This window comes from Manis pentadactyla, chromosome 2 (genome assembly GCF_030020395.1).
Source record: "Manis pentadactyla isolate mManPen7 chromosome 2, mManPen7.hap1, whole genome shotgun sequence".
NCBI classification, from domain to species: Eukaryota; Metazoa; Chordata; class Mammalia; order Pholidota; family Manidae; genus Manis; species Manis pentadactyla.
Genome location: NC_080020.1, coordinates 10,083,381 through 10,099,309, shown reverse-complemented (window position 1 = coordinate 10,099,309; position 15,929 = coordinate 10,083,381). Strand labels below are relative to the sequence as shown.

The 15,929-nt window shown below is 41.5% G+C and overlaps 1 protein-coding gene across 3 annotated transcripts in view; it reads right to left on the bottom strand.

The window, feature by feature from the left end:
• Nucleotides 1-15,929, bottom strand: part of FLT1 (fms related receptor tyrosine kinase 1) — a 173,411-nt gene that overhangs the window by 74,531 nt on the left and 82,951 nt on the right. For 2 of the 3 annotated variants that reach the window (XM_036917340.2, XM_036917341.2), the window contains exons 12-14: nt 11,589-11,697; nt 5,750-6,058; nt 941-1,087 (exon numbers count right to left, since the gene is read on the bottom strand). In XM_036917340.2, coding sequence (XP_036773235.2) covers nt 941-1,087; nt 5,750-6,058; nt 11,589-11,697 — 565 coding nt within the window. Of the gene's footprint in view, nt 1-446; nt 863-940; nt 1,088-5,749; nt 6,059-11,588; nt 11,698-15,929 lie in introns of those variants that run through there. The other variant, XM_036917342.2, reaches the window with a different exon arrangement.

The window sequence follows — 15,929 nt, the reverse complement described above, 5'->3', positions numbered from 1 at the left end:
AACGTTTAGTATTCGGTACAATCGGCTCAGCCTGGTGACTGATTAGAGAAGTAGGTCCTCACCACCTCTAGTTTGGATGAGGAAGTATATGTCAGTAGCAGAGGATGTGAAGTGAGCTGTTTTTGGACCTGCTTAGTGTAGGGCCTTTCATAGTAGATACCTTAAAATTAGAGATGTTATACCACAACCTTTTTCTGAGCATTACACTCAGATAGGGATTTCATTTTGCGTAGAGGACTCACGTTTAAGGACCACTCCAGACCACCCCTTATTGCCAGTTCTTTGATTCACATTGTTGGAATATTGCAAATAAATGGCAATTTTATTTTTTAAATATGTACTTAATCAGAATTTTAAGTACGTTTATTTTAATCTTAATTAACCATAGAATTATGATGCAGGTAATGGAGTTTACTTACTGTTTTAAGTCTAGTTATTTTTAAATATATTTTTTGCCTTAAGACAGTTAACACATAGCCATTAATTTTTTTACCAGTATTATAAAATGCAATTTAAAATAGCCTTCCTTTTGCCAAATCATTAAAATTGGTGTAGGTGAGTTAAAATTATAAACCTCCTCTGAACTTCATACGTGATAGGTGACCGAAGCTTTGCTCTACCTCAAGCCTCCTGGGACTAACTTGTCACTCGCCCTGTTGTCAAGGTGAGCTGAAACATTTCCTAAGTGGCTCTTATGATTTCTTCCTGAATGCAGTTTACAGCAGGTTCTGCAAGGGTCTTTCTACAGGGTCAGTAGTATGGTCTGCACAGGAGCTGGCTCCGGTCATGCTCATTTGAAGGGATGTGAGCATGACCCAGAGCCCAGGTTTTTGCAGCTCTCTCAGCGAGTGGTCCGGATGTCCTGGAAGTTGGTGGTAGGAATGTCAGGGGAAGAAGGGGATGCTGACAAAGAGTAAACCCAAGGAAGAAAATCTCTTACCGGGTTCTTGCTGTATTTTGTGGTTGTTTTTAAACCAGGTTATCTGAGGCTCTGGGACCCCGCTGGCGTGGCAGTCTAAAGTGGTGGAGCTGCTGACAGCCACCGTGTGATCGCTGAGGTTCCGCAGAAGGGACGGTGCTTCCGGATCTAGCAAATAAAGAAAGGGGATTTGATTACTCATCAGGCTTATTCTCTTATTGTATATGCATATCAACATTTTAAATATCTGTAGAAACAGCAGAACTCAACTGTAAAGTTTCATTCGTATTTTGTTCCCTAGAGCTCTCTGCTTTGAACCTGTTTCCTCTTTATTAAATTGCTACAGTAAATTGAGGTTTGTTAGAATGCAGAGTATCTGTATATTGCGAGATTTCAATCTCAAGATTTTGGCCCGGCCAACTAGTTTTCTTCCTTTTTTTGAAAGAAGCTTTTCTAGAACCTAGAGATTTCGCGTGATATTGCAGAAACTAAAAAGGAAACACATGATTTTGGAAATAGACTTGTAATGAGTTTTTACATAAATAGATGGTATTGTAGTGGTGAGCTAAATAATTCCGTATGTATTTTTAGTGATGTGTTTGTGAGGGCATGTTTGCATTACCCGGCTGTCAGGAACCTGCATTGTAAGGCAGCAGACCAAACAGGAGAATTTCTTGAACTTTGAAAGCTTTATTGACTTCCTTCCTCCATTCCCTTCCCAAACGCAAGCAACCAAAAGATTCATTCAAGAGGCAGAGGCACAGATTTGTAGTTTTTGCACTATATAATAGTACAAATATTGTATTTTATATTATTTTCTCTTGGAACATACAAATATGATACAATTTATTTTAATAAAATGCCAACCAATATAGTACAACAACATGAATTTAATACATTAGGATGCAATACATTACAACATTAAAATCCCACATAGGAATGGCAGTACCCCCAAGAACCCCGATAGGCACAGTGTCTCTATTTAATGAAGTAGTCGGTCAGCCCTGCTGATGCGTATACATTCTAGTTAGACGGGGCTCAAGCTTCCAAGGTAGAGGAATAAAGGTGACTCCTCATCTCTTTCCCACCCTCCCAAATCATCCTTTCCCCCCACCTAGTTGCAAATCCTGGAACAGAAATCAGAAGAGTTTTGACATAACTTACACATTCTATGTCACTGGTTTCAATTAAACAGTATGAGCTTTCTCTGACCATTTTTGATTTCCTCATCTTATTGAACTAAAACTGTGAATACGGCTTAAGAGTGGTTACAGTGCAATAAGAGATGACACACTGAAATGGCTTTGATTCCGTGTCTCTGCAGGATTCTACCGAGTCCCAAAACCTTTCTCTTTTTACTCCTGCAGGGAAACTCTCAGGATTAACATTCATTAAAGCAATTTAGAGATCTCAGGTTAAAAAGTGTGTTATCATATAACTATTATAACATGTTGACGTAGTGTAACATGGCAGGGTTACTATCTGTTAGGAGAAACAGATTTCTCATTGAATTTGTATTTCCATTGCTCATCACTAGTCTTTTCTCATTTTACACAACATGAAATCTGAAGGCAAAAAAAGAGTGTTGAAGGAAGTGCTCTGATTTAGAAAATCTTCAAAGTGTGAAAGATCTTTTTGCCTGTTTCAGTTAACATTCCTAGAAATCTGTCTTGCCCCGCCAGGCAGAACCATTTTAATATTTCTAAGTCTGTATTCTGTACAATCTGCCAAATAGCTTTTCTGAATTGAAAATGCAGCCATATTTCAAAATCTGCAATTTTGATAACTTTTTTATGCTTGACCATTACAATTTTGGCATTTTTACACAGTAAGAATCCCCAACATACAGTGAAACATGACAAGATAATAAAGAACAGTAGTAGATTACTATGTGGTATCTTTTACAGTGGCAAGCCAAGTTTGACATGTTTCATTGAAAACTCACACCCAGTTCACTAAGTTATACTTTTAATAGCTTCCCTTAGCTCATTTACTGTTTCCCATGCATTAAATATGATATAATAATCTATCATTGCCCATAGGCCTTATTATAAAATGGAAATCTGAATACAGGGCCTACAAGACCCAAATTATTTCCATAGCTACAAATGGTAACATTGTCAACACAAACAAGATTTGGCTTCCCTAACAGGTGTATTGGAAAATAAACGCTTCTATAAAAGAGAACGGTTTATTTCAACATCAATGTCGTGAAGAACTCCCAAAGTCAAGAGAAGCAGCAAAAGGCTGCACGACAAACAGGACTCTATTAAATACACAGTTCATATAAACACGTCTGAAACATACAGTATGACAATTGTTTTCTTTGTACCCATTTCTGAGACAATGTTCTGCCTATGTGAAAAGTCTCATTTTTTGACTAGTTTCTAAATGGCCAATTAACTAAGGAATCATTTGATCAACTCCCACTTTAGAGTCACCTGTTTGGGCATTTTAAATAAAAAGGGTACACTGAACCCATATTCTAAACCTAAGTTATTTGCTGGTAGTAGGTATCTGCTTTCCAAAATTTAACAAAGTGGAGCTGATCCCTTCAAACTGAGAAAATCAGAATTAACAGAATATTTCTGCTGGTTATCAATAGCCAAAGATAGCTCCCCACCAGGTTCTTTTACTTTTCAGTGTTACAGCCCCAGAGATCTGCCAGGTCCCATAAATACATAATTTCTGTTCTCCACTTGGAGTGGGGACTAAGGAGCCAGCCTCGTGCCCTCTGCTCCATTGCAGTCACTGGCCACAGTAATCTCGCTCTCTCATTACCCATTATCCTCCCCTTACCTCCGCACCCGAGAGTAACTAATAAAAACCCAAACCAATCAAGTTGTTCTTTTCTTTTTGAAACTCTCTGTAAGGATTGATTACACAGTGAACAAGTACTTACTCTATGGAACTCTTAAAACCATCTCTTGGAAGTACTTATAATCATCTGTAAATACTAACAGCCTTCCCCTCCCCACACAAGTTGCAATTGTAATTTTAAGGGGAAGGAAATGATAGATTCTGCATGTCCACTGAGCATTTTTTCAGAAGCAATCCCTGAACCATTCCATTTGCTTTTACAGCTTTAGTAAAAATGGAGGCCCCCCGAGTTTTGTGGTACGAAGGTATTGCTTCCTGAAGGAACACAACTGACTAATAATGAACAAAGACCCCAGGCAAAAGAGCCATAGGTAAAATTTCAAGATACAATTGATTTTTCTTTCCTTTGGGCTGACAGCTTCCAGGTTACTAATTGTTTTCAGAGCATTTGGGGCTCCATAAAACTGGCATGTGGGGGAAATGCTATTGTTTACTCTTTCACACTTGACAAAAGCAATTCCCACGTGAAAGACAAGTTTAGCCGTGGGACACAGTCTGTTACCTAAAGGAGGAAACAGTCTGTTGAGTTCCCAAGCCTGAGAAGCTGTCACATCGTCACCTCCTATTAAACTGCCCAGCCACTGCATTCCCAGCCGCGGCTATTTCGGTCATTACAGATTGTTTTCCAATAGTTTATGCAAGTCACATGTCATGATCAATCATAAATGAAAACAAGAGAACAATGCACATTAAATTGGTGAAAAAGTCACTTTCCCCTCAAATGCAAGCTTCAAGTAAGAGAGAACGATCTCTCTTGATTTAGAAATGGTATATATTTTTGAATGGCCGATTCTGCTTCTGTAGTTTTGCCATGTCTTAATCCCCTTAAAAAATCCTATTAGCATGTGCTTATGGGGAAAGTGAAGCTTTTTTTTAAATGGGCAGCTTGTATATTTACATTTAGAACAATGCATTAAACCTCTGGTCACAATAGCCTTTATTTCCTTGATAAATTGATTGCGTTTATACCTTCGAATGCCATCAATTAAAGAGGATACAGTTCTTTAAAAGAATAACCGGGGGACAATTCCATTTAAAATGACCGTGTGATCCGCTTTGTCTCAGGTGCTGCCAGCAGTGGTAGAGCCCGCCCAGAGGCAGCGAAGAGAGCCCTCGCCGGACCGAGTCGGCTCTAGCTATCTGGAATGGCCTGAGAGGGGGATTGGGCTTCGTTCGGGTGGACTTACATCATTCATCCTGTGACACAGCTTTCACACCTCTGAATTATACCATCTTACACCCCTGGGGCCCATTTTAGAAGCTCCAGTTTAAGATTCACGTGCTTCATACAAGAAAGAAAAAAGAAAAAGCATTTTCAAATAAATAAGCATTATAACTTGTTATTCAGGTGTTATTTACAAATCAAGAGCAGATGAAATAGTACAAAATAAAATCAGGCAGCGGTCCGACAGGATCTCAGATTCAACCGTGCTCATTCTGAGCTGGAAAATTAACTTAACTCATGTCCGTCTTGGGCAGAAACCCGCTTTAACTTGTTCAGTTTGTGCAGCTTCGGAACTTAACAGACAAGAAGAGGTTGGCATCAAAATGCAAGGAAAGGATCAGTCCCAGGCTGTTGTTTATCAGGCAGGAGAAGACAGCAAAGAGCAGAGAACACAGAGAGCACACCGCAGGGATCCTCCAAATCCAAACGCAAACGCGCACCACGTGGGCCCCGGAGGGCGGAGCCCTCGGCCTGCCCGGGGCCCAGAGCGGGGCCTCGGGGGGGTCTCATTATGACTCCTATTATCTCCAAACTCATTTTGGGAGGAGCATGTCCTCTGAGCCGGAAAGTTAGCAACAGTGACAATAAATCAAGATGATATGAGACAACTGTTACTTTTCAATGAGTCCTTTAATGTTTTACATTATCTGGTGTGGTACAATCATTCCTTGTGCTTTTAAATTTGGAGATCCGAGAGAAAACAGCCTTTTTGTTGCAGTGCTCACCTCTAATGGTCACTTCTTTCTTCTGAAGGATTTCTTCCCCTGTGTCTATGTTCCTGGCTCTGCAGGCGTAGGTGCCTGAGTCTTCCCGCGAGGCGTTCTTGATGGTCAGGTTGAGGGTAACGGAGTACTCTTTCGTGACGGCCGTGTTTTGCTTGCTGATACTGTGGTGCATTGTTCGGTTGTTCACTGTCCGCAGCAAGATCCAAGTAATGTCTCTGTACAAGAACTTGTTCACCGTGCAAGACAGTTTCAGGTCCTCTCCCTCGGTAGGCATTTTTTCCAAGGTAACATGAAACCCATTTGGCACATCTATAAAATGAGAATAGAGAACTTGAGTTGGAAGAGGAATCAGTGTCTCAGACTGACACAGTATCTCATCGTGAGTGTTCAGAGATCTTAGGAACTGTTCCTACACACGTTCTTTCAGCATCAGCACTGAAAGGATGAGCACACCCCTTTTCATTTTAGGGTACCTGATGCAGTGTGGAGGATCCACCAACCAAGTCCATTCCCTCAGAATGCTCAGCGTACCCAAAACAAGCCTCAGGTGCATGCCGGGAGACTTTCAGTCATGCCTGCCAACGCCACTTTAATCCTAAGCTTCTCCAGTAAAAACCCCTATTTCCTAACCGCCCTCCACTGGCTCGAGAGTGTCTGCCTCCTGCTGCTGTTCCATGACTTGCCCTGCCCTTTGCGGGCACAGTTGGGGCGGAGAAGAACCAGGTGACTTACTCCTGTTGCCCTTCTTTGGTGATTGTTCTGTTCAGACTTCAAAGAACAAAGATTTCTTCAGAAAATGCAGACAACTAATTGGGAAATGCACCAGATTTTAAATATCACATTTACTTGCAATGACACATTAAGCGTTTTATGAAAGTGACTGTGTTTTAAAGCCCTGTTCTCCACCTCATGAGCTCTGCACTTCAGTCTCCCTACCTTCCTCAGTTTCTCCAGTTGTCACTGACCTTTTGCACCGAGTGCTCTCGTCTGACTGTGAACCATCTCACCAGAGGATTTAAAAAATTCATTGGTTGCTGGCCCTGAACTGCTCTCAAAACGCTTGTTACTAGTGGCACATCTGTACTTGAGCAAAGAATTGGGGCCAACATTTTACAAAGTACTTTGAAGATGAAAAGCACTATGTTATGCTATTATTATTATTATCCGTTACACACAAAGCTCTAAAGAAACCTTTAAACCTTAAGGGGACAATAGTCCAAAATTAGATATTGTATCAACTCTTTCCTAAATCTCACTTTGCTTGTTTTTCTGATTTTTCTGGGCTTTGGCTTTATTATAAAGTGTCACGTCTGAAGAAATGCCAAAGTATTCATTTGAAACCTGGGAGTTGGGGGGTAATGGTGGCTTATGTAGCTGTCAGGGGTTGGAGAGAGAGGAGACCGGCGGAGGCTTTCCTGCTTTTAAAATGAAAATCTAAGAAGGTGCCAGAAGATGCAGAAGCCGCTGACAGTCATTTTTAACCTAACAATAAGGTGTCAGAAATAGCCCATCTAATTCAGCATCTTTTTACAATTTGGGACATTTTCCAAGCATGAAGAGTAAAACATCAACTTTTACACAGAGAGTAGAACAGAGCCCTGGGCACTGGTTGCAACCAAATCACTTCTTACCAGACCACAGACTTTCCATTTATGAGGTCTCATCCTGGTAGTTAGAGCCCAAGTGAGCCGAAGTAACACCGTGCAGATCATGTACAGTCTCTATTTACTTTAGTGATTTGAAACTTCCTGTGGAAATAGCTCACAGGTTTCCTGATGGAAGATTTTGTTTATCTTTGCCAGGCACCACCAGGAATCTCAAAATAAAATGCATTTAGTGACATTGGGAAACCTGGGAGATAAGGCAGCGTTGTTCCTGTTTCACCCTCAGTAATTGCTGACACACCCACAGTCACGCTCAGTGCCAACAAAACAGAAAAAAAACTCCAACAAAACCCACATAGGGAAAGAACAGAACCAAATGGGTTTTGAGGTCTGTTTCTCGTACGGGGGACACTGTTACTGAAGCTAAGTTGGTTTCTGTTATCAGACAGCCTCTTAGCAATGATGATCTATTTCTCTGTATGACTCCTTTAGTATTCTCTTTGGATCCATGGGAGATGATAAATAAAATGTCCTAAAACCAGTTGATGAATCCAGAGGGAGTTTTCCCCTTAATTCATGTTGATTTTTTTTAGCCTGAGTACAAAAACAGACCCGAGAAAGAATTGCCTTCTAACTAAGTGAAAACAAGAAATCTTCCCACACTTCAGTATCTGCTGCAGACTGCACAGTCGTCCTCATCCTTTTACCACCTGTCACTTCCGTGATGTCGCGTGAGGCGTCATGGAGGAGGATCAACCTTTGCTCAGAAGCCACAGTCACCCCTAGGGTCAGGTGCAAGAGTAATCTATTTGCAGAGGTGCGTATCAACGTTTTTTCTTGATTGGATCAAATGTGTGAATTAAGTTCATGGGAGAGACTAGCATGGAACTTAAAAGAATGAAAGGATCTCATTTGTCAGGTGGAACTAAAGAAGGCTTTACTTCTCCTGAGAAATAGAAATAACATTCTCTAAATGGAGAGTAAGTGGTTACTAGAAGGTTTTGCTTGTTTCAAGCAGATACCATGTTTAAGTGAATGGCACAGGTCAGAGTGGACAGGGGGGGATTCTAACGGCCACAGCTAACCAGTTTTCAGCAGTTTGGAAGCCTACTCTGAGTTATTATATTTGAAGGAAGGGGCAGTGTGATTGGAAAGAGGACCAGTGAAGATCCAAATCTACGTCTTTAGATTGAGAGCATCTATGTTTTAGGCGTAGTATCTTTTAAAGCATTATCCACACTAGGTCAAGTATAAACACTGAACAAATATGCATTCATTTTTCAGAAAATAGACACATAAGGTGCAACATTCCCAAGAGTATATTTCATCTCTAGTGAGAATCAAGTCTCTTGACAAAGACTTTAGTAAGAAAAAGATTAAAAATGAATGTAAGTAAATTGATGTTATCACCAATCAAAACTAAAACTTTTCGGGACTAGTAGAAAAGAATTCAGAGAAATTACATTCCAGACAGTGGGGCTTGAGTGGCTGAATTCATGCTCAGTTTTAAGATGAAAGCTCTTGAATTTCTAGAGGACACATGAGTTTTAAGGAGGTATGTTCAAACTGAATCCTCATCACACCTTCCTACGGGCCAATCTTGGGGTCTAGAAAAGCTTTCCACCATTCCATGGTTATAAATTGTGTAATTGTGGTTGGAGGTGGGAGAGAATCTGTCTGAATTGAACAGGTGATCAGCTTTATCAGCTGGGGTCCTTTCAGCAACCATACCCCGTGTATACATGAGGTTGGAATGGAAAACTCAATGGAGAATGGACCAGATGTGGGTGCTGTAATTAATGCTGGGCATCAATTAACCTTTCTCAGGGACTCTGAATAGGAAGGAAATGAGCATTAAGTTCCCTTCCACTTTGGTACGCCCTCCCCAGTACTGCCATCAGACCCAGGCAAGAGGGCTCCCTGGCCTGGGCCTTCAGATGGCTCTATTCCGGGGGTACCTCTCCCCACAATGTGAACAGTCTGTGGGGCTAAGCGGGCACGCCCACTCAGAGTTTGTGCCACCCGCACTTCTCTGTCTTACTCCGAGCCCCTGGGATGCCAGCATTCCCTGTAGAGATGATGCGAGCCCTCTTCCAGTCTGCCTTTCCCCTTGGCCTGTCCTCCTGAGGTCAGACTGCTTGTCAGCGTGCCCGCCTGCAGGCCCCAGGGAAGACTGGGAGGGGTGTGGACAGGATTTGGATGTACGGGCTGGGGAGACCATACGTATGGGTGCACGGCCCCTGGCAGTGTGGGACAGAGCCAGGGGTTGAAAAGAGAAGGCGGTGAGCCGGGTGGGCAGCTCCATTTGTACCACCAGGCACTGCCATGTTCTGCTGTGCAACTCTGAGTAGTCCCATATTTAACAGCTTGTTCACTTGATTTAGACCTTGTAAGTGGTTAGAAGTACAGTTTGTGGGCCTCCACAGGTACTCTCGCCGTGGCCGCGGGAACGTCAGGGTAAAGCCTGTTCTCTTCTTCCTACCTGGGCGAATCCTCTCCTACCCTTTCCCCCAGGGCCCCCCTCCAGGCCTGCTTGCTTCTCAGAGGCCTGGAGTTCCACTGTTCAATACACTCCCACTGGCCACATGTGGCTATGGAGCACTTAAAATGTGGCTAGTATGCCTGAAGAACTGAATTTTATTCAATCCATTTAAATTTTAAAAACTGAAGCAGTGTAATATTTTTAAAAATATTGATTACATGTTGAAATAATATTTTGGATGTATTGGGTTAAATAAAATTAATCTCACTTTTTTTCTTTTTAAAAATGTGGTTACTAGAAAATTTGGAATTCCACATGTGGCCTACATTGTATTTCTGTTGGAGGGCATTGGCTTAGTACTGGTAAAGTCATCTGTCGTATTACTTCTGCATACCTTTTGATATTCAGACACATATAATGTAACATCTCTCTGTTTGCTCAGTGTTAAAACTGTCTTCCTATGAAGTCAGGGCAGCACTGATAACCCTTCCAGTGCTCAGTACAGAGTTAAACTGTACTATTCAATAGTTGGTGTTCATTAAACTTGTATAGACTTGTTAAGTGTTCAGAACAGAACAAGAATTGCTCAGTGTTTTGTACTCTAAATCATACCTACAGCAGCTGTGGGTCTGGACAGTAACTTGTTTCCAGCCCATCATAAAGGACAATACAAACCTTTGGCCTTAATTAGTCCAAATCATCTGTGATTGATCAGAGAACCAGTATGTGTGAAACTGTTGTCTGAATCTTCTCTCAAAAAGAACTTTCCCTACTTGGAACGGATGCAAAGACGATTTCCCCTCCAATCTGCTGTGCTGCGCTTCACCTCCCCAAGTCCCATTTCCTCATTTGGAAAATCTGGGGGCTACATTGCTGAATAGCCTTCCCACTCTGACATTCAGTGAGAATCTACTCAATCAAGGATTTCTCCTATAATGCAGCTTCGCTGGGGTTGGTGACTTGCCAGAGACTCCCTGTGATCTGACAATCTGTAACCAGACCTACCTATTTCTAGAGAACTCTAGGCAACTGCTACAGCTTGCCCCACGCACTGTGAAGTTTCCAGAGAGCTGGCAAACTGCCCGGTTTCCTCAGAAAATTGGGGGAGTGTGGAGCCAGGCAATTGTTTTTATACTTTGAGTTACTTCCTTCCTTCCTGTACCCATGGAGGGACATGGGGAGGACCATTTGTGTACCTCGGAGGTTTTAAGATTTGCAGAGAACATCATATTTAAGGCTAAAAGTTCTTAAATGCTCCCTCCAAAATAGCACATTAATTATCATCAGCAAAGCTCAGTTTCAGATTTCTATAGGAGAGCCTCGTTCCCAAAAAGTTGAAATTACTTAAATTGTGAAACAGTTAGCTTCTTGGTTAGAAAAAAAAATGTCATCACATGCATTATCATTGGTTTCCTTGCTTGTTATTGAACAGCTGCTGTGTTCTGGACCCTGCGCTTGGTGCTGAAGGGAGTTAAAAAATGAACGTGAGAAGATCCCAAGTTCACAGTCCGGCCTGGGAGGGAGACGCACACAAGTGGCTCTGAAAGAGCGTTCCAGGAACTCACTCCTTAGGGGATCCAGGGATACTGCAGAATATTCCTGAGAGCAAGGATAAAGGTACTCAAAGTGGGACAATTCTATGGAATTCTTTTAAAAATAAAACTCATGCTCTAAGGGCACCAAAAACAAACAAGATATGGGGAGAGACTGAGGCCACCAGGCTGTCTATGTGAGGATTGGATGTTTGGCTTACCTGTGATATAAAAGCTCATGTTTCTTTCCACAGTCCCTACTTTATTGGAAGCCATGCAACTGTAGATTCCAGAAAACCTTGAGTCGGCCACAACCAAGGTGCTAGCGGTCTGCAGAAGAAGAGGAAACGTTAGCTAGCAGCAGGACGAAGAACTGCTTGACGATCTCTAAGATACCTCCGAGGGGTGAAATGATCCAGCCCTTCCGTTCATTCCCTAAAGGTAGTATTGCATGAGGGGTGGTTACCAGAAGGCTTTCCCCTTGCTGAGCCCCAGCATGAATGGAAAAATAACAGGAAAGCAGGTCCTCAGGAGACCGGGGGCTATCACATCCGACTCGTATAAGGGTTTCAGGCTTATTTATCTCGTGCTGCTGGTGTAACAATTAGAGACCCGAAGCCGAGATGAGGGACTGCACGTCCTACCCCATGAGGTGGTCAGTTCCACATCAATGAGAGGAACAGGTGAGGCCAAGGCCTTCCCTTTTGTCTGGATGGCCTGAGATCATGGATGCCATTTGGTAACAGGAGCCTTCTTTGCCACTCGGTTCTGTAATGGTCATGCCAAGTGAACAGGACAGAAGGGAAAGGTTGGCTGGCCTGTTTCTTTTATGTGCTCAGAGAATGTGGCACTGCGGCCCCAGTGGTACCAAAGGAGAGGCTGCAAAGTTCGCTAAGACTGTTGCCTGTGTTTGTGAATTACTTGGTTTCCCTGTCAATTCCTAATCTGGAAAATGAAGATATAGTTACGATGATCATTTCATCCAATTCTAGTGCTCCTATTTTAGCCCTTACAGTAACACTAGCGGTCAAATCTTTGTGAATTTGAAAGCCCTTTCCAAGCTGTGATGTCTCAACAAGTAGTGGAACCGTAATGAGGCACAGATTTACATACTTTAAAGACTTACTCTGCTGCTGCTTTTAAAGATAAAAACTAGTAAAAAGAAACAAATTAAGAGATTTAAAATTTAACGCCACCTTGCAAAAAAACTAATGCATCTCTGTGTGAACAAAAGGAAAATGCTAGTTAAGTTTTTCATACTTAAAATTACCAAAAAAGGGTTGATTCAGTTACTTATGAATCATTGTGGCCTATCTCCTAGGACGCAAATAGCTGATCGCAGGCTTTTAAATTGAGGCTGTGCTGATGCTTCCAGACTAATGCGGTGTCCTAGCTAAGACCAAGTGACTTCCAGGCTAAAGTAATATACAGGCTGAAATATAGCAGCGGACTTTCTAAGATGGTGAACACAAATTTTACAAGGGGTCTTAACATTTTTCTAAGTTGCTAAGTAACGTGTTAGGCACTTACGTTCTCATAGCCCATCTGATCAATTAAGGTCTTTCTGTCTTTAATCAACAGATCAGGAAGATTAAAAAATATACTGCTTTTTTTAGCTAGCAAGCTCACTGCTCCAAATCCTCTGTAACTTTCACTACGGTGTAGCGAATATTAGGTGACGCTTCCTCTTCTGTTTGTTGGAATCTGTCTAATTACATCTACTCATACATCCTCTGTATATTATTCAAATTATTGGAAAGGAAAGTGTCTGCAGTATGCGGCATTTTTCACTCATTTTAGCAGCCATTTACGGAGTGTTCATCAAGGCATTGCCCAGATGCCACAGGGAGACAGTGATCAACATGACACAGTCCCCGTTCTTAACCTTGAAGGACCTCTTGAAGGCAGTAGTGAAGAATTTTCCTACTTGAAGATCAAATATATATATATATTATTCTCTCTTTTGCAAGCAACACTCACATGAAGGTAAATATTCAGGGCAGAAGAGTATACAAGAGAGCTCCGGTGGCTTTCCCTATTCTGATTATTCATCTTTATATAGAGGTGGACATTTTTTTAAAACTGGATAGCCATTTCCTTATAATTATTGCAGAGACCACTTAGGAGTCATGGAAGAAAGTGGAAGTAGTTAGAAGAGATGCTTGTAGGTGGGAGTGTGAAAGGAAGTGTTAGTTGGTGGCAGCTGGAAGGACAACGGAGACCATCAAGTAAGACTGATTCCTTTACTTGGAGGAAATTCAGGCTGCGATGCTTCGAAGCTACATGCAGCAGGTTCAGACGCAGGGAGCGCAGAGGGCCCACAGCCCGCACTCACTGCTTGCCTCTCAGCTCAGACCCTACTTTTCTCTTGAAGTTACCTCTCCACTGTTTATCTAACGGGCAGGTAATCTGGGAATGGCTGCAGGCACTTTTCAAGATTCCACAAACAGGTAGCTCAGAATTGTTGTATAATTCAGAAGAGAAAAAAATTGTTGTATAACCAGAGGCGAAGTGAATCCAGGTCATAGAATGAACCATGGAAAATATGAATGCATCTGAGTCTCTCTTATTTTCCCTGAATGACCTCTTCCAAAACAGACACCTTAACTCACCTCCCTGAAGTTTGTTAAAATTGAACTAGAGATGATGCTGATGGGAGCTCACATTATTTCTTTGTTTCTGGGTACCTTTACGTAGGCCTTGCGGTGTGCCACACAGCGTGCAAAACTTTATCTTATTTAACCTTCCCTAAAGCCCTATGAGGTGGCCGTACCACCCTGGGCTACAGAAGAGGCAACTTTAGTCAGAGAGGTCAACTGTTTCTTTCAAAGACACACAGTACAGCAGCCAGACTTGGGCAGACTTAGGTCCAGGTTTGTCTGACTCCAGTGCCTATGCTCTTAATCGTTACACAAAGCTGCAGCTTGCCTTGAAACCAAAATTTTATAACACAGATCTATTGGTAGCACAGATCTCCTGGAGAGCTCTGTTTCTCTTTGAATTGGATTTTTCCCTCGGAATATGTCTGTTAATCAGCAGAGATGGGTCACAAAACTAAACGCTATTATGTATAGAAATACTAATTTCTTTCTTAGTATTTTATATAAGCTGCAAGCTCCTTTTCAACGGAGACAGCTGAAAATATGATACGCCTTGAAAATATGATTGATGAATGAAAAAGTTAAAATTTAAGGAGAAAGTTTTAAAATAAGATGAAACTTGTATCCTAAAATCAACATGAGTGAAAATGATCTGATTTCTAGAATCAGATTCTCTTTTTCCAGCGAATGTATTTTTAAATTACAAATGAAAACATATTTTAATGAAAAACAAAAAAAAAATGTGTCCACTGATGTATAAACTGTAGAAAGTCAGAAAAAGGAGGCTGAGCGAGAGTTGTAGGTGAGTGTCGCTTGTCTGGACAGAAGACAGCAGCTCTCTTAGGACAGTAAGTCTCAACCAGGAAGCTTTCGAGTTAAAGGGACAAATCTGTTCCCCAGTACTTGTAACCCAATACTCTCATTTCAAGGGGGGGGAAATGAAATAGCATTCATTATGGTGGGAACACCACATATCATCTTAGTGCTTTAAAAGAGCAAGTGCCAAGAATTTGAATTGTGACATGTGTTTGAAATTACAGTCATTTATTTTATAAGGTACACCGGAAGAAATTCTCAAGGATGTCTGCTTGCATGGGTTCTCCAGCTAGTTTTCATCTGCCACTATTTTATTTTCACCTTTGAACCCACTCTTTGGGATGTCTCTACTTGCCCTGACAGGCCTTCAAGGATTTAGATATTAGAAACAGACCCTTGGAAAGTGCATTCCCTGAGTTCTTTTTTATGACCCGGGAATGCTGGTGAAAACCGTTGTCAGGTGCAGTTATTCTGGAAGTTACTCATAGTTCTCCCTTCCTTCCCTTTTGCTAAGTGTTAGTAATTCACCAATGTGGTTTGAACCTCACGGAATAGAATAGATGGGATGATGTATAATTCAGACTAATTTCCAGCACTTGTTTTAAAAAAATCTAAATCTGGAAATGTGACTTTAATCTTGGGATTTTTTTTTTTTATATAGTTTCCTTTTAAGTGTTTCAGGGAGAAATAAAAGATACGTGAAGGTCATGGAAGAATCTAAAATTAACTTGTAGTGGCACAATTGAGCCAAATGATGGGAAAATAAGAGGTGAGAATTAGAAAAAAACGGGGGCATGTGTAGGAAATGAAACAAAAAGCTGTAACTCTGTGATTGGATAGTAATACTTCCGTCATGGACTTGTACGCATATTTCTCAATGTAACTTCAAAATGCTTTCAATGGAAATGTTGCTAAAATATTAAAGTTGCACGATTCTCCAGCCTCACGGAATTAATACTGCAATAATGTATTTCCTGTGTGTGTGTGTTTTTAAAAACAGGGTTCTTCTACTTCCTACTCCATATCTGCAAACCCGATAGTCTGGCAGCCCCACTTAAACAATACTAAAACTCCGCATTTGCTATTGGCAACCCTAATTGATGACTCACTTTTCACAAATCTAGGCTAAAACTTGCCAATAAGGAA